The 27,341-nt window shown below is 40.4% G+C and overlaps 1 protein-coding gene across 2 annotated transcripts in view; it reads right to left on the reverse strand.

The window, feature by feature from the left end:
• The window catches only part of lancl2 (LanC lantibiotic synthetase component C-like 2 (bacterial)), a 61,747-nt gene that overhangs the window by 27,200 nt on the left and 7,206 nt on the right, over positions 1-27,341 (reverse strand). Inside the window, exons 2-7 of one of the 2 annotated variants that reach the window (XM_078236293.1) lie at positions 16,242-16,359; positions 12,169-12,376; positions 9,053-9,200; positions 6,480-6,626; positions 4,137-4,319; positions 488-664 (exon numbers count right to left, since the gene is read on the reverse strand). In XM_078236293.1, coding sequence (XP_078092419.1) covers positions 488-664; positions 4,137-4,319; positions 6,480-6,626; positions 9,053-9,200; positions 12,169-12,376; positions 16,242-16,359 — 981 coding nt within the window. The remainder of the gene's footprint in view (positions 1-487; positions 665-4,136; positions 4,320-6,479; positions 6,627-9,052; positions 9,201-12,168; positions 12,377-16,241; positions 16,360-27,341) is intronic. The other variant, XM_078236302.1, reaches the window with a different exon arrangement.

The following is a 27,341-nucleotide window of genomic DNA, read 5'->3' on the forward strand; positions in this document are numbered from 1 at the left end:
TTTGTCTCTACACATCCCTCTTCCCCCTTTTAGGCTCTCCAAATGCTACTTTGATCAAATGTTTATTTACCATCTATATTGCCTCCTTTGTCTAAGTACTACTGTCAAGTGCCTTGCAAGGGCTGGTTAGTTTAGTTGACTAGACAGTTAGAGTGTGGTGCAGAATAATGACAACAGCATGGGTTCAATCCTGTACTGACATCCTGAAATATGACATGGGGGGGGTGGGGTGGGGAGGAGAAAGAGAGAGGGGGCGGGATTTTCCAGCCACATTTGCCCAGAAACCAGAAAATTTCACTTAAGGTTTACAGACTTTCACATGTTCCACCCTTTGCCCGCTCCGATTCCCGTGGCAGGCGGAACGGGAAAATTTGTCCCAGAGAGTGAGCGAAATGCCTCGGGAAGTTTTCCTAAGTTAATGTCACATTCGTTAAAATAACTTAATGAAGAATCTATATGTTTCGAATGGGATAATTTTTCATCTTACCTTACAGGCTCTGTAGAGATATTTTTTGTCCCGAGTTAACTTGTATAGAGAGAGGAAAGAGTACCCATTTCCTGCAGTTCCATGGCAGATTCCGTAACCCTTTCGCAGCAGCCCTCGCTGCCAGATAACATCACTACACTCCACTGCATCCTTCAAGTACTTTTCTTCTTTAAAAGTCTGTTTACAAAAAGAAGTGAAACTGTTTAAACTTAAAAATATCTCCTCTCATCTGGTGAGACAAATGTCATAGATGACAACATGACCCTTGAAGCCTCCAAAAATACTTCCAAAAACAGGGGTCGCCTTTTAGACCAAATGTACAATGTTAACCAATGGTGTGGATAATCACCATGCATTTTCAAATGTGGGGGAAAAAAATAATCAAAAATTCATACTAAATTAATATGGTACAATTTATTATACAATTAATTACACATTTAGTAATTATACAAAGATACCAAAGCGTTTTTAAAAAAGAGTCAATTTAATAGTCTTCAGCATCCGATGCTAAGAGTTCATTGGAGTTAAAGTTTTAAAGTTTATTTATTTGTCACAAGTAAGGCTTACATTAACACTCCAATGAAGTTATTGTGAAATTCTCCAAGTCGCCACAGTCCAGCACCTGTTTGGATCAATGCACCTAACCAGCACATCTTTCAGACTATGGGAGGAAACTGGAGCATCTGAAGGAAACCTACGCAGACACAGGGAGAACGTGCAAACTCCACACAGACAGCGACCCATGCCGGAAATTGAACCCGTGCTGCCCTGACTTCTGAATCACTTCGGCTATTCCATCATCATAAGGCTCCAAACTCCATATCAGACTTGATGCTTTCACTTTCGGAATCATCCAAAACAAATCTTCCTGTGACCACTGAATTAGATATTCTGTATTTCTGAATGATTCCCAGACACTTTGTGGCACAAAGGTCGTACCACGATTTGATAATAAAACCACACAAAACATCAAGCAGGGCAACACACATATTTCCAGTCTTTTGTGAAGGATTTTTCTTCATCAACCATCACCAATTCAATTTGGCATGAACACGAAACTTGAATGGCTTGTTGACACCTGCATCCAAAGTTTGAATCAGGGACATTAGACCTCCTGGTATAACAGCAATATGGATGTTATTTATTTGCAGGCATCTCTTGATCTCTTCGGTCATATGGAATCTGAAGACATCCCGCATTCATAAGCTGCATTTTTTTTAAACCTAGGACACATTATGGATGCATAACTTTACTCCATCCAGCTATTGCTACACACATACCCAAAATCTCCTGCAGGGAACTTGGATGTTCGCCAAGTTCGAAAATTAGCATAGGTTTTAACATTGTTCCATTGGCCACGGAGGCCTTCACCACTGACTCTGGTCTTCTGATGTTCTGCTGTTTTCATTGAAACTGTTTTTGAATCTTTCCATTACACATTTTCGCTGCCAGGCGGATCAAAATTCATGGGTTCTTCAGCTATGTTGCCGATGAAGCATAATAGGTACTTATGCTTTTTTGTCATTGTCTGATGACAAAATCATTGGAAACTGGTAATTTTGGCATCAAGGTATCTTCGCAGTCACTGAACAAGGTTGGTCTTCTTTAACAAAAACAGAAAATGCTGGAAAATCTCAGCAGGTCTGACAGCATGTGGAGAGAGAATAGAGCCAACGTTGAGTCTGGATGACCATTCAGAGCTTGGTCTTCTGTTGCAACACTAGAGTGTTTTGTTCCATAAAGCGGCTACACCAACGAGCTGATGGTCTGAAACTTTGTTCAACTAGGGTTTGATTTGGTCCGCTGAAGTCCATGTTTAGGCATTGCATCTCTGATGACAATGTAATCATTCCAGCAAAGGACCCATTTGATAAATGTTTTGCAAGATTAGGCCAGTGGCTGGTCCTTGCCCTGATGGCACATTTGGTCTTGGGCATCTTTATGGCAAAATCCTTCTTCTGTTCTTGTACCAGTTTTTCACTTCTATCAAATTCTCTCGCTATAGCACATTTGACAAGCAAGCACATGCTACTACTTTTAGCTTGAAAGCAGCCTCATACTTTGGTTTTCATCACACATTGGTCTCCGTGTGGGCATATCTTAAACTCCCACACACCTTCGCAACACAATCCACATCTCCTGCTTGATCCCATGAGCCAACTTACAATATATATGGGGCGGCACGGTAGCACAGTGGTTAGCACTGCTGCTTCACAGCTCCAGGGACCTGGGTTTGATTCCCGGCTTAGGTCACTGTCTGTGTGGAGTTTGCACATTCTCCTCGTGTCTGCGTGGGTTTCCTCCGGGTGCTCCAGTTTCCTCCCACAGTCCAAAGATGTGCGGGTTAGTTTGATTGGCCATGTTAAAATTGTCCCTTAGTGTCCCAAGATGTGTAGATTAGAGGGATTAGTGGGTAAATGTGTAGGGATATGGGGGTAGGGCCTGGGTGGGATTGTGGTTGGTGCAGACGCGATGGGCCGAATGGCCTCTTTCTGTACTGTAGGGTTTCTATATAAATTAGCAAACATGCATTTCTGTGGCAAAAAAAATTGAGGTTGACTAATAATGCAAGTTTTGAAAATGAGGTTTGGGGTCTGTTTATGCCATGTATATTAAAAAGCATGATTTTTGGTGCAAAAAAAAAAGGAGTTGCCTCCTTCGCCAGATCAGTCCATCACAATCTACGGTAGGTACTTAAGGTTCTTCCATGAGGTGTGGGAACTACTTGCTAGGCCAGCATTTAATACTGATCCTTCACTGCCCTTGAAAAAAAAATGGTGAGCTGCCTTCTTGAACCGCTGCAGTTCATTTGGTGTAAGTACATCAATAGCGCGGTTAGGAAGGGAGCGCTATAATTTTGACCAAGTGACAGTGAAGGAATGGCAATAGTTCCAAGTCAGCACGGTGAGTGGCTTGACGGGAACCTGCAGGTGGTGGTGTTCCCATGCATCTGTTGCTCGAAGTCACGAATTTGGAAGATGCTGTCAAGTGACTTGGTGAATGCTGCAGTGCATCTTGTAAATGGTACACACTGCTGCCACTGTGTCGGTTATGGAGGGAGTGGTTTAAGGTACTATAGCATACAGGATGTTTTTAATAACACTTGCTTTTGAAGGCTTGAACTGCATTTAAAATGATACAAGATGTCATGTTAATTAGACCATTACATTTCCTGAAATTGTAGAAAATCCCACTTTAAACTGTGGGTGGATGCACCAGACATCTGTTTCAACAAATGCACACCACTAATCCATTCTCTATCTTGTGCACTGCACAGCATTGCAGTATTCACTTTCTTTATCTCTCAATATTACACATTTCTTCAGCCAATGCAGAACATCTATAACAACAGCATAATTGTGTGGACACAGGATATCTCAGTCATCTCCTGTGGAGGATGGATTGGAAAGAATTTCAATTACATCATATTGTGACTAACATTATGCTAATCTATTGGACTCCCAAATGACATACAATGAATGTTTAGTTTGCTCTAGAAAGCAAGGTCATCAGCTTCCACTTGCCCTTCTAGTTGATGCATGAGCCATGAGGAGAAGAAAAATACATTGTTATGATACAAAAGTGACTTTGGGTAACAAATAAAAGCAAAACCAAACGTGAACTTTCCATGCAACCTTCAAATACTAACCTTATATGATTGTATCAACATGTGTATAACACCAGGAGCACCATGGCACCAATGGACCAGTCTGTCAGTTTCATTGCTCAACGAGGAAGGATAATTTCCAGACCTGAACTTTTTATGTCGCACATAGTCTACACTAGGTTTTACGAGTTCCATCAAAGTCTCTTGGTCCAACTTTGAGCCTGGCTGGAATAGGAATACGTTTTTTAAAAAAAATCTAGCAAATGCCACTTAAAGCACACTAGAGTACAAAGAGATTAGATGACACTAGCTACAATTTCATAACACTAAGGAGCAAGAGTGCAGCATGTAAACTGGGAGTTTACTTAAGAGATGGTGGCGGAAAAACTGAAGTACAGCAACATAGAGGGCTTTAGGGAAATGCAGGACAGTGGGATCAGCTTTGGATTGTCCTAGCAAAGAGTCAGCACAAGCATGATAGGATGGATTTCAACTTCACAAGTGAAATCAAGTGTAATGCCTAATGTTTTCATAGAGATGACAGTTAACTTTCTTTATATAGTAAAGACAAAATACAAAAATTCAAGTGCTGTGGATACAATCAGTAGGTCAGTCCATAACTATCTAGCGTGTAGATGAGTTAATTTTTCAGGTCTAGAATCCTGATATCGCCATGGGTGCTGATCAATCTGAATATATTGCAACATCGTGGGCCGAAGGGCCTGTTCTGTGCTGTACTGTTCTATGTTCTATGTTCTATTTCAATTTTGGAAATCTTAGCAGATCCTTTGCACTATTGGCAAATCCTCAACATTTGAAATTGAAAGAGAAAAGCCTGACAAAAGTTTTAGAAAATCATAGTATCCCTACAGTGCAGAAGGAGGCCATTTGGCCCATCAAGCCTGCACCTACAACAATTCCACCAAGGCCCTAACCCCATAACTCCATGCATTTACCCTGCTAATCAATCTAACCTGCACATTTTTGGAGTGTGGGGGGAAACCAGAGCACCCGGAGGAAACCCATGCAGACATGGGGAGAAAGTGCAAACTCCACACAGTCACCCAAGGCCAGAATTGAGCCTGGGTCCCTGGTGCTGTGATGCAGCAGTGCTCACCACTGCTTCCATTTTTGTTATAAATACTAATTTATATGTCATTTTATAGTTACTGAAGGACCTGAATATTACCAATATTTGGAATTTTTAAATTTAAATAAAGAATATGTCACAACTGCTGAGTCTTAGTAGACTTGTAATATTTACTTCTTGGGAGAATCAATTTTTTGTTCTTCTATATTTAATTGTTATGCTCAAAGAATTAAAGGAAATGGCACCACATTGACTCAATAGGTTATACTGTTTGATTGAAGTTGTGTGCCTCAATGATTAGAAGGTAGATTAGCCCAAATTGTGTATCAGTGGCTAACAAATGGCACAGTTTGTTACACTTGCCCACAGAAAGTCTACTGGTTTTTGCAAAGTGATTTTCAATTACAGAAAATCAAAATAGCTTGCCACCTTCTACAGATATGAGACCTGTGAGAGAAGGGCAACTAAGAATGTATTTTCTTTACCAATAGATTGAAGAATCCTCCTGATGCAAATAGGGGACAAACCAGGAAGTGCAAATTAAAATATTTGATTCAAAGTAAAATCATGCATAGAAAGTGAAAGAAAGAAGGAAAGAAAATTGGGATTGACAGAAAGGAAAAGAAAGACACAAAGAAAGTAGATTTCCAAACACTTAAAATTTGAATACGAGACGCCACACTTTCAAGAATAACTTCCAATGTCGGAGAGATTGTTTGGAAATAATTAAGATTCACCACAGCATTAAAAAAAGTCACTTACACTTGATTGGATAAATCCCAAACTTTTCTGGCACGTGTAGTGTGTACCTGGTGGGCAAATACCATAACTTCACACCCTTCGATGCTGAACCTCAGCAGGATACCATTAAAGGGTGAAGCATGTGGGGAAGCAGGGCAATCAGGATAGCAACTTCTAGATTTCCATATTTAACGGTGCATGTATCGTGTTGGAAGTTGGCTGTCCGATTTACTATTTAATAATGGTAGGCACCGATTGCCCAGCATTATTTGTACTGCCAAATCCAAACTAAAATATTTGCTGCATCTTGAGGATTGGGCTGTTTTGACTTCCCATGCATTCATGCAACTGGTCATAATGTTATGGCACTTTTTTTCTAATTTCACTAAACAACATATCACTTGCACTCAATCAATTATTATTGTGTCTATTGGACTAGTGAATTCTGTTAAGATAAATAATGCATTGATGCTGCATGGTATTAGAATTCATCCACTTTGATTAAATTTTTGAGGATAAACAAAATCAATCCAAATTTTACACTTGAAACCAACCTGCATTAGCATATAGTAGATCCCTGCTAAACCATGGGCTGCTCCAACATATTGTTTTTTGTGCCACTGGTAGAGAAGAGGACTGCGTTCAGTTTTGCGTTCTTCCTTGGAAAGATTTTTGCCAGATTCAATAATGGCATTGACCACCTGATGCCAAAATTAGAGTTGGGGGGGGGGGGGGTAGAGAGAGAAGGGGGAATGGAGGCAGAAAATAGAAAATGTGGTTAAAATGTCTAAAGCAGTACAAAAATGTGAGAAACTCTTATAATAAACGATTTGTAAGGCACCCTATCAACTAAAACATTCAAATATTAAAATGAAAATACAAGCATCATATGCTTCAGTCATCAATTCCTATAAACCAAAGGTTGACAAAGGCCTAGGAAACTACTGATCACAGCAAGACAACAGTTTTGAATACTACCCAATTTTTGTCCAAGTTTGCAGGACATAGCAACCTAGGTTCAGTGGCCAGTGTTGCAAATCAACGTGTGATATAAAAAAAATATCTGGGCAGGCATGTCCACTATGTAGAGAGGTGGTGGATAATATCAGTTGGAACTGAGAATATGGATTACATATTCAACATTTGCGATAACAGAACAGGAGAAAGGTCTTTCTCTTTGGTGGATCAGTCATTAAATCATTGGTCCAGCATTTGCAGGCAGTGAAGAAAGCAAACAAAATGAAATGAATAGCTAAGGGCATGAGTTACAAATCTAAAAATATTTGGTCATGGCAAATTAACACTGAATATTTGAGTCATTGACAATAACCAAGAGGATCGTTGGAGATGCACCAATAGATTGAAAACAGGCCAATGTGGTGTCCATATTCTATAAAAGTGCGACAAGACAGACAACTATAAATCCATTCACGTACCAGGAGCAAACTTAAAAATCGAACCACCACCTATTAAGTACCAGTTAACATTGCTTTAGAGGAAGAAACATCTGCCTTAATTAGCTTCCTGAATTTTTTGAGTAACTGACAAACCAAACGCTATGATATTCTGTACTTAAACTTCCAAAAAGCATCCGATAAAGTTTCAAATTAATGGCTGACACTTGAACTTAAATCTGTGAAGTTTCAAGGTAAATTTGGGAATGGATAGGAAATTGGCCGGTGGGAATAAACTAAAGCGTAGTTGGGAACATTTGCAATTTACATCGACTTAGATTTAGAAACTCATGGCAAATATGAACAGTTTGCAGTTTCATACCAGAAGCCAGAAGGAGCAGTGACAAATGAAGGAGATGGCTCAGACATTTCAGAATGAGTTAAACATACGTAGATTGGCAGAATGGGAAATGAAATTTAATATAGACAAATCTGGTATATTTTAATTTTTGAGACATTAATCCATGAAGATTTAGGAGACTTATTAAACATGTAGAAACAATGCAAGATAGCAACCAACTAATCCAATATAACCTTGGGAGCTACATAGACAAAACAGTTGAATAATAGAAAGATTTAGCAATCAGGCTACATCTTGAATATTGTATTCGATACAAGTTGCTGAAAAATCAGAGAGTTATTTAAGTGCAGAAAGTAGTAATAAGGCTAACCCGATGTCAAAGGGCCAATTTACGAAGACGGAAGTGTCTAGAAAGGAGATATCTGAAAGCAATCTTGAGACTTTATGATAATTAAGTGGAAAACAAAAATTTGGAAAACAGATTTCACAACAGGGCTCCTGCAAGGGTCTCTTTGGAGGGATGAATTAATTTGATCAAATCTCAAGCACAAGTATCTGACAATAAATCAAGAATTGAAAGGAATGCAAGGTTGAGATTGAACTAGTGGTCCTCATGAGTGAATTATTTGTGGAGCACAGGAGAGAATCCATACAAAAAAGCACATATTCAGGATCTTGTGATTTTCCAGCAGCTTCCACAACTCATTAATACCAAGTATAAATGTTGTACTGGCATTACAGCATTGTCCCAGAAGCCCAACATCAACACAGCTTTAATATAAACAAGATAGCACTACTGTGCCCAACTGCAAATGTTGTGTCACATGCCTTAATTCTGGTCTATCCAGTATCCACACCAGTTTTCTTCCATTAAAATGTATTTCAACAGGTAAAGAAATTACTGCAATACCTTTATCAGATTCCCAGGGGCTGGGTTATCTTTGTAGCTACTGTTACAAAAGAAAACACTACAGTCAAAACTGCATTATCAAGATCTCATAATGAGCAATTCAAGTGAATGACCAGTCAATGTAGTCATGGAGGCATCCATTGAGGAAACATGTTGGCCAGAATCCTGGAAGAACGCTACTTCTCTTCAAATAGTGCTGCAATATCTTTAGCATTCAACTGAACAAGCAAACAGGATCTCATCTCATCCAAAATAAATGCTTTTCCAACAATGCAGCACTCCATCAGTGTATCACTTAAATGTCAGTTTAAGTATATGCTCAATTGCCTGAGTGACACTTCAACCCTGAACATTATGAATTGAGGAAAGTCGATACTTGTAAGAAATATAACAAGTGCAAAAACAAAGTTGCAGTTAATTAATTTAAAAATTAAACCTATTAAAAAAAGGTAGTTTTCTTACCTCCTGAATAACAGAAAAAGGAACAGCATCGTGCCCAATCTCTGCATTCACATAGAGTAAAGCATATAAATATCCAGCTCGGCCATATAGTAGCTCATCTGGGATATCAGAATCCAAACAAACAACTGTTCTCTGCAGTTGTAATAATCTAATAGGTGCAAGAAAAATAATCAAGAAAAAGTAACCACATGCACCTGAATAACTGCCTTAAGGGTTATGATAAAATATTAAGCCAGTCTTGACAGAAAATTATTCTACACCAATAGCATTTTTACACAATTGGATACTTGTAATGCTGAATCTCACTCCTGACATATTTTGTATGTCCAATATGTCGATGTGATATGTCTAGTGTTTGGGTCAAAAAAGTCCCTGTGGTTTCTTTGCTTTTGAGTGGCAGTTTGCTTCTCATTTTAGCCTAATTACTGGTTAGCAGCAATGTGAAAAAGAAAGCCAAATGTTTAGGTCTCACCTCATGGGGAAACACAAATTGGGTCCCTTGCAGATTCAGGCAAGAGCTTCAGAGGAGGTCCAAAAATGCAGTGTGTAGGCCTACTAGCATGTGGACATGCCCTGGCACTCATGAACAAACTCCCAACTATGGGTACATGCTTGTGGATACCTCAGGAGAGTTAAAGGCTAAGAGATCCCTGACAAAAAAATCTGGAGTTGAGTCCAAAGGCACATTGATGTACAAATAGGTCAGGCTGGATCTTCCGGTCTCCAAATTGTTGGGAGACCCAACATACTCTACAAGATGTGTTGTGCACCCTGCAGAAGTCCCAATGCACTGACCGTAGGAATTCCCCAGGAAATCTGAACTTCCAATGCACAATTCCCCCGCTCCCCAGGGCCCTCCGAAAAAAGTTACCAACTCTGAGTTACCTGAATAGTTATGCGGCAAATGCTATATCGAAAAGTCCCAATTTCACTCCCGGCTAACTACAGAACTGACGACCCAATCACTCACATTGAACCTCAATTTATATGTTCCGACTCTGGGTACTAATGCTAGACCACCTAAACTCAAACACGGGGAACCAGCATTCCTACAGTATTTGCACAAACTTCAGTCATTACTAGTGGGAGGGAACAGTGCCCCAGGATATGCACCGTGCAATGATTGTGGCCATGTACAAGAACAAAGGCAACAACTACTATCGAGGCATCACCCTGAGCATGGTTGGTAAATTATTTGCCGCTATTGCCCTCAAACTGCAAATTTTGACTGAACACATCACCTCAAATCCCAGTGTTTTCAGAAATGGAAAATCCACAACTGAAATGATTTTCTTAGGCCAGCAACTGCAAGAGAAATGCCATGAACAAAGGAGATAATACCTTCATCAATCTCGTCAAGTCTTTGACCATGTGAGCAGAGATGGTCTATTTAAGCTGCTGAGCTGCCTGCCAAAGCTGTTCAAGGTGATCTCTCTCTATGACAACATGATGGGCAAGAGAGCTATGACGGAACCCTTTGAGGTCCACAGTGGAGTCAAAAGGGTTGTGTTCTGGCACTGACACTCTGGCACTTTCCTCCCTTTGCTGTTGCTATATGCCTTCAAGTCATCTACAGAGGGTGCCTACTTACATACAGAACTCTCGGAAAGCTATTAATCCTCGCTCACTTGAGATCCAAGACAAAGGTGCTCCAAATCCTCATCAGAGAATTGCTCTATGCTGATGATACCACACTTAACATTCCTTGCAGAGGCACACCTTCAGTGGCAAATGGACAGGTTGTCTCACACCTGTGAAGAGTTTGATTTAACCATTATCAGGAAGACAAATGCCACGGTCAAGGATGTTGCAATACTGCCACCCATCTTGTGGTTGTTGATAGCTTCACAATCACCAACAATCTGTCACTTGATTTTGCAATCAGCACACATACTGCAAAAACTGCAGCTGTTATGTCTAAGTTGAGTGAGAGAATCTGGAACAACAGCAAACCTGACTGAGAATACCAAACTGAGTGTCTACCTAGCCTGCTTCCTCGGTGCATTCCTCTACAGTGGTGAGACTTGGACAACAAATGCTAGGAAGGAGAAAAAGCTGAACACTGCAGTGATCATCCATCTGCAAAAGGAAGAAGCTGGAGCCAGTCTGTCTTCAACATAGGTTTATTCACAAAACTCAGTATGATAGAAATGCCGACTACTTTCCCCATTCATAGTTTCTCCCACACAGATGGAAACTGGTTCTTATATCTGTACCCCAACTTCCCCCAAGTAATATCAGTTGCTCTTGGCATTCACTAAATTGTCACAGAATTTACAACATTAACAGTTTCCACCTTGTGCATCAGATATATTCTCAGCGTCTCTTTGCAGAACAAGATCACTAATTCACGTAGTCCTGGACCATGCTAATTCAATCAGCACACGACATTGCTAAGCCAACATCTGTGCTAGCTTATCCACATTCAATAGATGGGTGATGGCTTTATACCCAAAGGCTTTCTGTAGTGACCTGGCCAAGACTTCCTGAGCTCACATACCTCTGTTACAAGGACACCTGCAAGCGAGTTACGAGATGGCTGACACTGACAACTGGCAGACAGTCACTGATGACTGTGACCTCTGGTGGCTGACTGTTAAAGAGGTGACCAGAAATGAAACGCTCAACTGGGTGAGAAAAGGGTCCAGGTAGAAGAGAGGCCAGAAAATTATAGCTCTTTTCAACCCACTGAAAAGTCTTCCTCTGCAACAAATGTGGCAGAGATTGCCATGACATAATGCAGCTTTTAAGCCACACCTGGCAATCTTAGCACAGAGTTGACCACTGCAATCCAAGCCATTATATCACAAGATGGAAGGCTGCCACCACCAATGCAGATTGAAAACTTCAGTCAGAATTAGTAGTATGACACTGTTCAGCTAAATGTTTCGATCCTCCATGTCAAATATTAATTAATATGTACCCAATAGTGCTAAACAATCCAGTGTGCCATTGTCTAGAAATGCATTTTCAAATAGGAACTGAAAAATACATAGGATAATGAGTTTTATTAACTTACTTAAAAATTGTAAACTTTTTAAAGTTTCAGATAACTGGACTATTTTTCAAATAAGTTAAATGGTGAACTTGCCAAAAATTAAAATCGATGTCCTTACTTTGTGACACACTCCTGTGATTCAGTTTCATTCTTCAACTTGTGGTGTACAACAGCACCAACAGCTAAAGGTCCTGCATCACCACACAGAAACGTGACTCTCCGGCCATTCAGGTTACGCAGAGTCCTCTTCACATAATATAAAGATCGTTGGAGATGTGCTGTCTCCTGTGTTACACGGAAACACTGCAAATAAAGAAGGGCAATCCCTAGACCAAAATAAAGTTACCTTTGTAGTTAATTCAAGTCAAAATTTTCAATATAAAAACACACATCAACACATCATACTAGACCATGTAAATTTGTGTCATGACTAATTATTAACTTAAATATGTCAATCTATTGACATCTTTCAAAATTAGCAACAGACTTTTAATCTCCAGGTCTGAAGTTAATCTAGAACTTTGAAGGGTCCTAATTATTACATTTTACACCCAGACAAACTTATTTTCATTTTTGATAAATGAAAGTAGGCTTGTTGTGCTCTTCTCGGATTTTCTGTTTTATTTCTATGCATCATAATGATAACATTTAGAGTCTAGAACAAGCTAAATAGGCTCTTTCCCCTGCTGCAACTGACTTTCAGAAATTTTCATTTGAAGTAATTTGCAATTATAGAAATAACTTCTCAACCCATTAATAATCTTTGTTTACAAAAATTTTGATAGATTTCCAATCAATTTTTCTTCAAGGTTTTCAAAGTCAGAGCTCAGAAAGTGGAATGATTTTGACTTGTAGTAGGCTGAAGTCAACTGGAATACCCATCTTGGGGAGGGCAAGAGTCCAGAAGCTGCTGGAAGGACAGAGGATCAGTGGATTCTGATCTCTTTAAGGATTCTCCTCAAAACCTTTTCCAATATACTCTGTCAGATTCCATTCCTGTGTGGTGGCTTGGGAAGCCTTCCTACATTGAGAGGATCAGTACTTTATTCCCAAAGTAATTACCTTGTTTTTCACACACAACACCAAACACACACACACAATGATTATTAACTGGCATCGATCTTACCAGTAGCAAGTAAATGAGCACAAGGACAATCTGCACGCATTGAGATTACTAGTTCAAGGTATAATTGGACAGGAATTAGTCAGGAAGTCAGAGGGGAAAGGGTTAGCAGGAGATGCTTTCTTGGATTGGTTGAAATTAGCAAATCGTGTTCCCAAGCATCTGTGTTGCAGGACACTCTCTCTCTTTATACGTTATACATGATTTGAGAATAGAACATTTACAGAAGATAACAAAGGAAATGTAGTGAATTGTGAATCAAGTAGGAAATTGTAAAATGATGCAGATTAATGTAAATGATATAATTATCACTACAGATACAAAATGGAAATAGAATAGGGGGGGTGGTGTAGGAGCCCAAAGATTCTGCTCATTAAAAACAAGCTCAATTGCAAGAAATGGCATCAAGGTGCCTTGACATAATGCTTTTAATGTCCCAAGACAGACAATGGCATGTGACTAGAGGGATGATCCAAGGTCTAGCAATAGTTCATCGAGATGATACTAAGAATGAAAGAATATCATGACATAAGCTTGGGCTGCATTTCCTAAAGAGGTGTAGGTACAAGAGATGGTCTTATTGAAAAATAATTTAAAAAGGAAAAATAAACTTTGCATTCACATAGTTTCTTTCATGTCCCTGCTATCTGACACTTCAGTGTAATATTAAGCTCACAGGTCCCAGCAGTGTCTAACCAAATCCATGAAGAGAAAGATCCCACAGCTTGTCAGTAAGGCTTAGATACAATCTAGACATTCAGTGAATACTTGTCTAAAAAAAGTTTCATTTGACTCTTTGTTTCAGCTGGAAATTAAGCATTCTATGATACAATTCAAAGGACAAAGAACTCACAATGGTTAAGGTCCTTCATCACCTTGCTTTTTGTTGAGCCAGAGGCAAAAAAGCTAATGCATTTGGATGATGGTAGATTTCTCAAGTACGCCCAAGCCATAAATAATTTTGCGTTGCATGTGTTCTCTCATGACCAAAGAGTCCTTTGCAAGATCGGCATGAACAGCCTCAGTTCTTAGTGGATACCTGCCTTCCAAGTTGTATTTTCTGGAGAGTGGTCTCCATGCTGTTGAGTCCAGCACAACGAAGGATCATAGAAGAATTCCTACATAGCAGAAGGAGACCATTCGACCCATCAAGTCTGCACTGACTCTGACAGAGCATCTTACCCAGGCTTTCTCCCAGCCCTATCCCTGTAACACATTTACCATGGCTAACCTACACATTTTGGGATACTAAGGGACAATTTAGCATGGCCAATCCACCTAACCTGCACATCTTTGGACTGTGGGAGGAAATTGGAGCAGCCGGAGGAAGCCCATGCAGACACAGGGAGAATGTCTTAGACAGTCACCCAAGGTCGGAATCGAACCCAGGTGCCTGGCACTGTGAGGCAGCAGTGCTAGTCACTGTGCCACCCTCATTGTTTGCTATTTTGTCCTGCCATCAAGTTCTCATGATGGAACTCGGGTGTTTTTGGTGGAATCATCCCAGACTTCCTCTGTGGTGACTATGGCATGATGTGGAGATGCCGGTGTTGGACTGGGGTAAACACAAAGAAATCTCACAACATCAGGCTCGCATTCCAACCATTATTTTGTAAATTGAGTTTGTGTCTTTATATGCCCTGTTTGTGAACAGAACTCCCACTTACCTGACGAAGGGGCAGTGGCTTTTGCTACCAAATAAACCTGTTGGACTTTAACCTGGTGTTGAGAGACTTCTTACAGTGACTATGGCATACATGGAATTCTGTGCATACTGCATGATGGTTAGGGCATTAGCCTGGTATGGTTTGATTTTAATCTTCAGCTTAATGCTATCCTGCTTCCAGACATGTTCATAGATTTGGCAGAGCAGAAATGCATTTGTCATGCAACAGAAATTTAATTGAAAAATACAGTTCATTGACAATTTCTGAGCTGGAATAAGGTGCCATTAAAATGTAAATCAATCTTTGTGGCAAGAAACAAAGTGAAAATAAATAGTGAGGTGGTGATATGCATCTGAATAAACGTTACAAGTTCCTATCATACGTGGACAAGTAACAACAGTGAGCTCATTTATTAAAATAAATCAGGAGAATACACCACCTAGGTAATAATGTTAACAATTAACTTTAAAAAGTAGTAATGGAAACATACGAAGAAAAATAAAAGGTAAAAATAACAAACTGATGCAAACAACTTTCAATGATTAAGAGTATGGTTCCAGCACAAGTAAACTGGGATTGTGGACTGGCTAAGCAAACAGCAAATGAGCACTGGAAGGTTTTCAAGGCAGAGGTTCTACAGGCAAATTACCACATGGAGGAAAGTTAACTCCTTGGATGGCAGTGAGAACAATAAATCAGATTTACAAAACAGGCTTATGACAGAAGTCAGTAGGAAACAGTGGAAAAGTGCAGAGAGAATTGAAGAGTATAGAACAAAGGCAAAGAGCTTGAATAAGGAAAAGATAACTAGTAACTTAAGGGGAACCTAAAAAAATCTTTTATAAACAGATAAAAAGTAAAAGCAGGTAAAATGATGATGAGATTAATTAGAGATAAGAGGAAATCTTTTTGTGGAGGAAGAGGGCATGACTGATATGCTGAATGCGTCCTTTGCATCCGTCTTCAAAACAAAACTATCAAGTTAACGTTGCAGTAGCAGATGAAGGAGATATATTGGATAGGATAAAAATAGAAAACATTTCCACATAGTTTGGCATCACTCAAAATGAACAAGTCACCTAGTCCAGATGAGATGCATCTTCAGTTCCTGAGGGAAGCTGGGAAAAAGACAGCATCTTGGACCACAATGTTTCAATACTTTAAGGACATGGGGGTGGTAGCACTGTAAGATTGCAAATAAAAAAAAGGAAAATGGATAAAGCTGGCAACTGCAGGCCATTCTGACTAATGTTAACAATTGTGAAGGGCCAAATCAATTCTTGTTCAGAGAAGCAAACATTAAGAAGTACAATCCTAACATTTCCCATGTATAGTGGATAAATTTGGGAATTTATTTGAACCCATAAAACAGTGACTATAAAGATACTGCAATGTTCTCACCTGTCCAACCAGTATAAGCACAACAGTCATGAGGGTCTGCAGTCTTCAGACCCTCTTCCATCTGTATCAGGAGGTCCTTGATTTTATGTTTAATCCGCTTTATGAAGGCCGGATTGATCTGCAAAAAAGTAATCATTGTATTTTCATGTATTTTTCAGTATTACAACTGTAGTAGTATAGCAAGAAAGCCTTGTAGTTAAACAAACTTTTTATTGCAATTTTTAATAATTGTAAATTTGCCTTCCACATTCCAAAAGAGTAACAGGTACAATAAATATATACCCAATGTAAAGATATGGTGGACCGGGCACAAACATCCTCAACTGGGATGCAAAGAAAATATACAGATTGAAGGCGGCAATTGTGTATGGAATTGCTCATCAGGAGCACTGCAATATTTGAGTCCCCCACTTCAAGATTTGTTATTGGAAAAGTTTCTGCAATAGATTAAAAGTCTCAGATTAAGCTCAGTAATCACAACTGGCTGTGCAACAGAGGGTTGAAGGTTCAATCTCCAATTTAGAGACTCGAGTACATAAATAAGAACATCGGAAATAGAAACAGAAGACCACACAGCCCGTTGAGCCTGCTCATTCATTATGGTGGTGACTGATCTTGGTCTTCAATTCTATTTTCCCACCTGATCCCCATATCACTTAATTCCGAGACCCAAAAACATGTCTATCCAGCCTTGAATGTATTTAACAATGCTAGAAGCTACATATATTACTACAGATGGCCCTGTCCTTTGCGTTTTTTCAACTAAACAAAAATAGGTGACAGCCATTCTCTGCTTCATTCTCCAGGGCCATGCTCTGACCAATCAGAACGAACCTACCTAGCTTGAATTTAAACAAAAGCTCGCCAGTTAACTAGTGCATTCCCTCATGGCAACGCGCCTATATCAATCATACTCCACTTGCCAACCAATCAGCACTCCTTTTCTCATGCAGTATAAATTGTTGTTCCCTTTACATTTGGTATTTTTATGAATTGTCTTGATGCATGCAAGACAAAAGGTTGACGTGTCTTTTTTCTGCACTATGATAATTTGTCTACTATAGCTACTGTACTAGTTACATCCTCAAAAAACTTAAATTTGCCAAAACAGGACTTCCCTTTAATACACGCTGAATTGTTTTAATCATACTATGCTTTTTCAAGTGCATTATTAAGATTTCTTTAATAATATATTCCAGTACTTTCCCAACAACTGATGTTAGACTAATTGGCTTGTAGTTCACTGTTTTCTCTCTCCCTCCTTTCTTGAAAAGCAGTGTAATACTTGCATAATCTAAAATTATGCATTGGTGCAGCATCTGCGGTTGATGTTGTTGCAACTCCTGTTCTTTGAATAAGACATTTCAACGTCCCATCTGCAAATGTAATAGAACCAATGACACTATTTAGGATCCAGGGGACTCACCTAACTTTGTGGCCAACATTTACACAATCAACACCAAGAACAGGAAAACATATTCCCTAAAATGTGATCCATGAACAAACCACCAGTCCTGATAGTTAAAAAGAAAATTTCTAAAGCATTTCAAAAAGGAAATAGACAAGCTGACATCTTAAAAAGGACCAATGTAATATATAATAATTAGTTGATCCTCTGATGTTTCATATAGTCTCATTCCTAAAGGGCTGGTATATAGAATATTGCTGGAGTCATGGGTTAGGGTTCAGAACTTTTAAATTGGGAGGAAACGCCTTGCCCGTTTAATAGAATTAGGAATGAACTGTAGCAAGTTTGGTACAAAATTCCCAAATAATAAGTTGTATAATAAAGAAAATTGTATTTTATCCAATCAGCAAATCAAGGCAGACAGACAAGACTTCAAGACAGTTTTTTTAAAAAAATTATGTGGTACAACATTCTGTGATAAACTCACCCTATGCTGTAACATATTCGAGAGAGGAAAGTGGCAGCCCTTAGGAGTTATATTCTATGATAATGTGCAGCTACCAACACAGTCTGGGAGTTGTAGTACCCTGGTGAATCTCTCAGTTGCAGGGTGAACTATTGGAGTCTCCATTTGATCGAGCCTCTTCACTCAGAGACCTGAGGATTGTAGAACTCAAGGTCCAAGGTCCAGGAAAATTTCTTGAAAGGCATTTTAGTGTACAGCTGCTAATTTGTAGATTATAATTACATACCATTTAAGATAACACGTTTTTTCAGTTATGGATTCAGAGTTACAAAATTAAAAGTGGCAGGTCAAATCAAAAAGCAGTGATGTATAACTGGTTGAAATTGCAACATTTCAAATAGTTGCTTTTCAATTATGTTTTTGATTATCTTTATTCCAAAAAGAAATCAGCATATACAAGTTATTTACTTGAACCTAGATTACTTTTTTTTTTGAGAAAGGCAGATTTAATACGATACCTGAAGCTTTTCTAAAGATTTCCATTTTTCCTCCCTCGCTCAGGGGAATTATGACAGGGGACAGGCAGCTGAGCAGAAAAGGGCAAGGAATTTTTATTTTACTACTACTCATTACTACCCTCTTCACAAGGTTTTTTGCTAACCTTAATAAAAATTGCCAACTGGTCATAAGTGTGGTTGTGCAGCATCATTTTAGCCATATGTGCCAATGTTAGTAGAAATTGCCATACTTGACATAATCTGGGCAAATGCATTTCACATGTTTAAATTTACACCCAGCAATCAGTAGCCAAGGAAGTAAAGCAATCAATGATCAAAAAAAAGTAAGAAGTCTCACAACACCAGGTTAAAGTCCAACAGGTTAATTTGGTAGCAAAATCCACTAGCTTTCGGAGCGCTGCTCCTTCGTCAGGTAAGTGAGTGTTCTGTTCACAAACAGGGCATATAAAGACACAAACTCAATTTACAAAATAATGGTTGAAATGCGAGTCTTTACAGGTAATCAAGTCTTAAAGGTACAGACAATGTGAGTGGAGAGAGCGTTAAGCACAGGTTAGAGAGATGTGTATTGTCTCCAGACAGGACAGTTAATGAGATTTTGCAAGCCCAGGCAAATCGTGGGGGTTACAGGTAGTATGACATGAACCCAAGATCCCGGTTGAGGCCATCCTCATGTGTGCGGAACTTGGCTATCAGTCTCTGCTCAGCGACTCTGCGCTGTGTGTCGTGAAGGCCGCCTTGGAGAACACTTACACGAAGATCAGAGGCCGAATGCCTGTGACTGCTGGAGTGTTCCCCAACAGGAAGAGAACACTCTTGCCCGGTGATTGTCGAGCAGTGTTCATTCATCCGTTGTCGTAGCGTCTGCATGGTCTCCTCAATGTACCATGCCTCGGGACATCCTTTCCTGCAGCGTATCAGGTAGACAACGTTGGCCGAGTTGCAAGAGTATGTACCGTGTACCTGGTGGATGGTGATGTCGCGTGAGATGATGGCATCCGCATCAACGATGCAGCACGTCTTGCAGAGGTTGCTGTGGCAGGGTTGTGTGGTGTCGTGGTCACTGTTCTCATGAAGATAGGGTAGTTTGCTGCGGACAATGGTCTGTTTGAGGTTGTTTGAAGGCAAGAAGTGAGGGTGTGGGGATGGCCTTGGCGAGATGTTTGTCTTCATCAATGACATGTTGAAGGCTCTGGAGAAGATGTCATAACTTCTCCGCTCTGGGGAAGTACTGGACGACGAAGGGTACTCTGTCCGCCGTGTCCCGTGTTTGTCTTCTGAGGAGGCCGGTGCGGTTTTTCGCTGTGGCGCGTCGGAACTCTCGATCGATGAGTCGAGCGCCATATCCTGTTCTTATGAGGGCATCTTTCAGCGTCTGGAGGTGTCTATTGCGATCCTCCTCATCTGAGCAGATCCTGTGTATACGGAGGGCTTGTCCGTAGGGGATGGCTTCTTTAACGTGTTTAGGGTGGAAGCTGGAGAAGTGGAGCATCGTGAGGTTATCTGTGGGCTTGTGGTACACTGAAGTGCTGCGGTGACCGTCCTTGATGGAGATGTGTGTGTCCAAGAATGCAACCGATTCCGGAAAGTAGTCCATGGTGAGTCTGATGGTGGGATGGAACTTGTTGATGTCATGGTATAGTTGTTTCAGTGATTGTTCACCATGAGTCCCCAATGCATGGTGAACAATCACTGAAACAACTATACCATGACATCAACAAGTTCCATCCCACCATCAGACTCACCATGGACTACTTTCTGGAATCGGTTGCATTCTTGGACACACGCATCTCCATCAAGGACGGTCACCGCAGCACTTCACTGTACCACAAGCCCACAGATAACCTCATGATGCTCCACTTCTCCAGCTTCCACCCTAAACATGTTAAAGAAGCCATCCCCTACGGACAAGCCCTCCGCATACACAGGATCTGCTCAGATGAGGAGGATCACAACAGACACCTCCAGACGCTGAAAGATGCCCTCAGAAGAACAGGATATGGCGCTCGACTCATCGATCGAGAGTTCCGACGCGCCACAGCGAAAAACCGCACCGGCCTCCTCAGAAGACAAACACGGGACACGGCGGACAGAGTACCCTTCGTCGTCCAATACTTCCCAGGAGTGGAGAAGCTACGGCATCTTCTCCGGAGCCTTCAACATGTCATTGATGAAGACGAACATCTCGCCAAGGCCATCCCCACACCCACACTTCTTGCCTTCGAATAACCGCACAACCTCAAACAGACCATTGTCCGCAGCCAACTATCCAGCCTTCAGGAGAACAGTGACCACGACACCACACAACCCTGCCACAGCAACCTCTGCAAGTCACGCCGGATTGACACAGATGCCATCATCTCACGTGAGAACACCATCCACACGGTACATGCTCTTGCAACTCGGCCAACGTTGTCTACCTGATACGCTGCAAGAAAGGATGTCCCGAGGCATGGTACATTGGGGAGACCATGCAGACGCTACGACAACGGATGAATGAACACCGCTCGACAATCATCAGGCAAGAGTGTTCTCTTCCTGTTGGGGAACATTTCAGCGGTCACGGGCATTCGACCACTGATGTTCGGGTAAGCGTTCTGCAAGGCGGCCTTCACGACACACAGCGCAGAGTCGCTGAGCAGAGACTGATAGCCAAGTTCCGCACACATGAGGATGGCCTCAACCGGGATCTTGGGTTCATGTCACACTATCTGTAACCCCCCCACGACTTGCCTGGGCTTGCAAAATCTCACTAACTGTCCTGTCTGGAGACAATACACATCTCTTCAACCTGTGCTTAACGCTCTCTCCACTCACATTGTCTGTACCTTTAAGACTTGATTACCTGTAAAGACTCGCATTCCAACCATTATTTTGTAAATTGAGTTTGTGTCTTTATATGCCCTGTTTCTGAACAGAACTCTCACTTACCCGACGAAGGAGCAGCGCTCCGAAAGCTAGTGTCTTTTGCTACCAAGTAAACCTGTTGGACTTTAACCTGGTGTTGTGAGACTTCTTACTGTGTTTACCCCAGTCCAACACCGGCATCTCCACATCAAAAAAAAGCACAGGCACACACTGCTTTTTGGCTCAAATAAAAGCAGAAAACTCTGGAAATACTCAGGAGGCAAATTTGTGGAGAAAGAATTCCTGTTACTGTTTCAGGTTTATGACCTTTCATCTGAACTGCTTTCGTCTTATCAGTATACCAACACAAAGAATTAAAATGCACAGAATACACCATGTGAATGACCATATAGATTACATTCCCAACTGTACCCATTTCTCTTTTTATATACTCATCAGAAATGCAATGAGCCACATGTAGTGGTTAATATAGTGGACAACAGTAATCTAGTAGGTGGCCACATCTTATTACTGGGTTGCATGGCTCACTATATTAGTACCTATACAGTTATTAGTGCCAAGAACCCAAGGTACTTGTTAGCAATTCTGACCACCACATTGTAGATGGGATTGACCAACCTTGGACAAAGTGCAGTGTAGATTTACTAGAACAATAGCTCTACTCCAAAGGTTAAATTACGAGGAGGGGTTACACTAGTTATAGTTGTATTCCCTGAAATTTAGAAGGTTTAGTGGTGATTTGATCAAAGTTAAGATATCAAGGAGAACATTTAGAGTAGATAGAGAGAATTGATTTTCGTTGGTTGAGGAGTCTAGAACATGGGGGCAAAATCTAAAATTTAGAGCCAGACCTCTCAGGAATTGAATTAGGAAACTCTTCTACACATAAAAGTGTGACCAGAAGTTTGGAACTATTTTGCAAATTCAATTGATGCTCGGTCAATTGTTAATTTCTAATCGGGATAACAAAAACCTAGCAATCTACAAGATATTAAGGGGTATTGGACAAAAGTGAGTATGTGGAATTAGACTGCAAATCAGCTATGGTCTCACTGAATGGCAGTACAAGCTAGAGACACGAAATAGCCTACTCTCGTTCTTACGCTATTCATTAAATAGCCATCCAATTTCGCTGAACAATTATCAAATACATTGTCTTTATGTCAATGAAAACAAATGTGATCAATGCATTACATGTGCACTTAAAACAGAACACATGCAAAAATGTGTGTATTTTGGAGAGTGTAATTAAATGAAAGTCACCACCATCTGTGAGAATCAAAACTCTTTGGTTGTTTTCTTAAACCAAATATAGCTCATGTTATGGTAAGAAGCAGATGGATTCTCATAGTCCCCAGTGGTTATTGCAACAGGCAGCAAATGTTCACCAAGCTGGATATTCATCTCCGATTTTATTTTTTTTAAAAGTACCTTTCACAAAATAAGGGGTTGGAAATAGATGTCAATAATTTTGGATTACAACTGGTTGAATTGTGGTATAACTTTAAGAATTGAAAACACTTAATTGCAAAATAAATTAGCCTATTAGAAAGCACCAAACAGAAGGCTAAGGCAGCAATAAACCTTAATGATATTCTTTGCTGTAGGTTTTGATGAGTCTGAGGAATACATTTCAAAACCAAAGGATACGATTGCGCTGAAACAAGCATTGTAAATATGTGCCAAGTTACAAATAAACCCAGGCTGTTTACTTCGATGCAAGTGGTTTGTATTCCAGAATCTGTTATCATTTCAGTTAGATTACAGATCTTACTTCAATTCCATATTTTGCACTATATACACTAACCAGGTATTAGATACTTAGTTAGAAAGATGAAATTTATCAGAGTGGATCATCCATTTTTTGCTATTAGAGCTTGAATGTTCCTCACATTGCACAAATCACTTTTGACTTTGTTTTTCTATATACTGGGGTTATCAATGCTGCGGATCTTCTCTCAGTTGCATTGTGGGTTAGGTTTCATTGGACTGCCAGCAATACAAAAAAGAAAACTGTGGCCATTATAGTACTTTCTGGCTGCTGAATCCTCTCTGATGATGGGAGAAGAATGTCTCTAGAGGCCAGCACTTTGAAAATTGCATTGCTGATGTTTAGACGTAGACGAAATGCAAGTGGGGAGGTGATGGCCTAGTGGTATTATCACTAGACTCTTAATCCAGAAACCCAACTAATGATCCAGGGACCTTAGTTCGACTCCCGCCACGACAGATGGTGGAATTTGAATTCAATTTTTTAAAAATCTGGAATTAAAAATCTACTGATGACCATGAAACCATTATTTAGTGTCGTAAAAACACTTTCAAGGAGCTATGAACCTGTACCCTTAGATCTCTTTGTTCTGTAACTCTCCCCAATGCTCTACCATTAACTGAGTAAGTCCTGCTCTGGTTCAATCTACCAAAATGCATCACCTCGCATTTATCTAAATTAAACTCCCTCTGCCATTCATCAGCCCACTGGCCCAATTGATCAAGATCCCGTTGCAATCTGAGATAACCTCCATTGTCCACTATGCCACCAGTCTTGGTGTCATCTGCAAACTTACTAACCATGCCTCCTATATTCTCATCCAAATCATTCATATAAATGATAAATAACAGTGGACACAGGCATTTAGAGATGCAAGGACTGATTAGGGACAGTCAGCATAGCTTTTGAGTGGAAAATCACGTCTCACAAATTTGATTGAGTTTTTTGAACGGGTAACCAAGTAGGTAGATGAGGGCAGTGCAGTTGATGTTGTCTACATGGACTTTAGCAAGGCACCGCATGGTAGGTTGTTGCACAAGGTTAAATCTCACGGGATCCAGGGTGAGGTATCTAAATGGATACAAAATTGGTTTGATGACAGAAGCCAGAGGGTGGTTGTCGAGGGTTATTTTTCAAACTGGAGGCCTGTGACCAACGGCGTGCCTCAGGGATCGGTGCTGTGTCCACTGTTATTTATCATTTATATTAATGATTTGGATGAGAGTATAGGAGGCACGGTTAGTAAGTTTGCTGATGACACCAAGACTGGTGGCATAGTGGACAGTGAAGGTCATCTCCGATTGCAACGGGATCTTGATCAATTGGACCAGTAGGCTGATGAATGGCAGAGGGAGTTTAATTTAGATAAATGCGAGGTGATACATTTTGGTAGATTGAACCAGAGCAGGACTTACTCAGTTAATGGCAGGGCATTGGGGAGAGTTACAGAACAAAGAGATCAAGGGGTACAGGTTCATAGCTCCTTGAAAGTGGTGTCACAGATGGACAGAGTGGTGAAGAAGGCATTCAGCATGCTTGGTTTCGTTGGTCAGAACATGGAATACAGGAGTTGGGACATCTTGTTGAAGTTGTACAAGACATTGATAAAGCCACACTTGGAATACTGTGTACAGTTCTGGTCACCCTATTCCTAGTTTAATAATATATTTTCTATAAGAGTGCAGGAGAGATTTACTAGGATGCTACTGGGACTTGATGGTTTGAGTTATGAGAGGCTGGATAGACTGAGACTTTTTTCTCTGGAGCGTAGAAGGCCGAGGGGTGATCTTATAGAGATCTATAAAATAATGAGGGGCATAGATCAGCTAGATAGTCAATATCTTTTCTCAAAAGGGAGGGGAGTCTAAAACTAGACGGCATAGGTTTAAGGTGAGAGATACAAAAGGGTCCAGAGGGGCAATTTTTTCCACAGAGGGTGGTGAGCTTGGAACAAGCTGCCAGAGGTAGTAGTATAGGTGGGTACAAGTTTGCCTTTAAAAAAGCATTTAGACAGTTCATAGAATCATAGAAACCCTACAGTTCAGAAAGAGGCCATTTGGCCCATCGAGTCTGCACCGACCACAATCCCACCCAGGCCCTACCCCCATATCCCACCCGCTAATCCCTCTAATCTACGCATCTCAGGACACTAAGGGGCAATTTTAGCATGGCCAATCAACCTAACCCGCACATCTTTGGACGATGGGAGGAAACCGGAGCACCTGGAGGAAACCCATGCAGACACGAGGAGAATGTGCAAACTCCACACAGACAGTGACCCAAGCCAGGAATCAAACCCAGGTCCCTGGAGCTGTGAAGCAGCAGTGCTAACCACTGTGCTACCGTGCCACCCATTTACCCAGTTCCATGGGTAAGATGGGTAGAGAGGAATATTGGCCAAATGTGGGCAATTGGGACTAGCCTAGGGGTTTTTTTAAAAAAAGGGCAGTATGGACAAGTTGGGCCGAAGGGCTTGTTTCCATGCTGTAAACCTCTATCACTATAACCTGAGATTTGAATTAGCAACAACTGCTCATATTTGCTACCACCTGAAGCAGAACAAAACCAAGATTTGAAATGGCTCACCATTCTTTATTAACACTACAGCATTAATATGGACAAATGCTCAAGATAGGACACCCATTCATTTTTATTTGGGAATGTTCATGACTTCGCAAAGTAATTAGGAATCTCGTTCATGAATTCAGAATGATGCTGAAGCTTCACCATTGAAGTGCTTAATTTGTCCATAAATAATTCCAGGAGTTTTGCCTGTGGAGTTCTTGTCATATTTATCAGTGTGGAGAGGAATTTCTTAGTGCCTTTTAGTTTGCTGTTCAAACAAGTCCAGACATATTTAATCCATTCTTATCCAAGTCTAAAATCCATGTCTCCTGCTTAGGGCTGTATTGTTTTATGGTAAGAAGTCTCACAACACCAGGTTAAAGTCCAACAGGTTTATTTGGTAGCAAATACCATAAGCTTTTGGAGCGCTGCTCCTTCGTCAGATGGAGTGGAAATGTGCTCTCAAACAGTGCACAGAGACACAAAATCAAGTTACAGAATACCGATTAGAATGCGAATCCCTACAGCCAGCCAGGTCTTAAAGGTACAGACAATGTGGGTGGAGGGAGCATTAAACACAAGTTAAAGAGATGTGTATTGTCTCCAGACAGAACAGCCTGCAAGTCCAGGAGGCAAGTTGTGCGGGTTACTGATAAGGTGACATAAATCCAACATCCCGTTAAATGTTTAAAGGTTTTATGGTACCATAACATAACGCTACAGTGTTCATATTTATGGATGATATCTAAATTGCCCTACAGTATTTCATTCAGTCTCTCCTTTGTTCAATGTTTTTCTTCTTCTTCCTTCTGAAAACTGAGGTACATGGGCCATTCTGACATGTACAGTATTATGTGGGAAACTTTTTTTGGGGGGAGGTTTACATTCCTCCTGTGCAGGAACTTTGCTCATCATGCCACCACACCCGGAAAAACTTGGCTCAAGTTTTAATAAAGAAACCATTTGTATTTAATTTGTGCCTTGCACATTCTCCAAACATCCCAAAGCTCTCTCAGCCAATGAACTACTTACTTGTAGTAAAGTACGGAAACACAGCAGCCAATTTACACAAGATCCTATAAGCAGAAACTAAATTAATTAAGAGATAATGTTTTAGTGCTGGGGTTTGAGGGATGAACGTGAATAAGAAAGCTTTCATTCTAGGAGCCTGTGCGTTTTTCTAACTCAAAAAATGGCATTTCCTACATTGCAGTAGTCCAGAACTACAAAAAAATGTCAGCCTAGATTCAATATCCCAGAGGATGGAATGAACCCTTGACGCAGATTCAAGAACACATAACATTTTCATGACTAATGCTACTTTTATTCAAATTCTAGGAAAAAAGGCCACAATGTAGGCAAATGAATATTTACAAAATGACAATTAAGTTTTAATAAAAGCTACTGCCAATATTATGAACTGCTGCATTTGTTATCATCAGTTGTAGATTCAAGTGAGAAGGGTCAAATAATCTGCTTGCTTTGTTCTAATTGTCACCAAGAA

This window comes from Mustelus asterias, chromosome 2 (assembly GCF_964213995.1).
Source record: "Mustelus asterias chromosome 2, sMusAst1.hap1.1, whole genome shotgun sequence".
NCBI classification, from domain to species: Eukaryota; Metazoa; Chordata; class Chondrichthyes; order Carcharhiniformes; family Triakidae; genus Mustelus; species Mustelus asterias.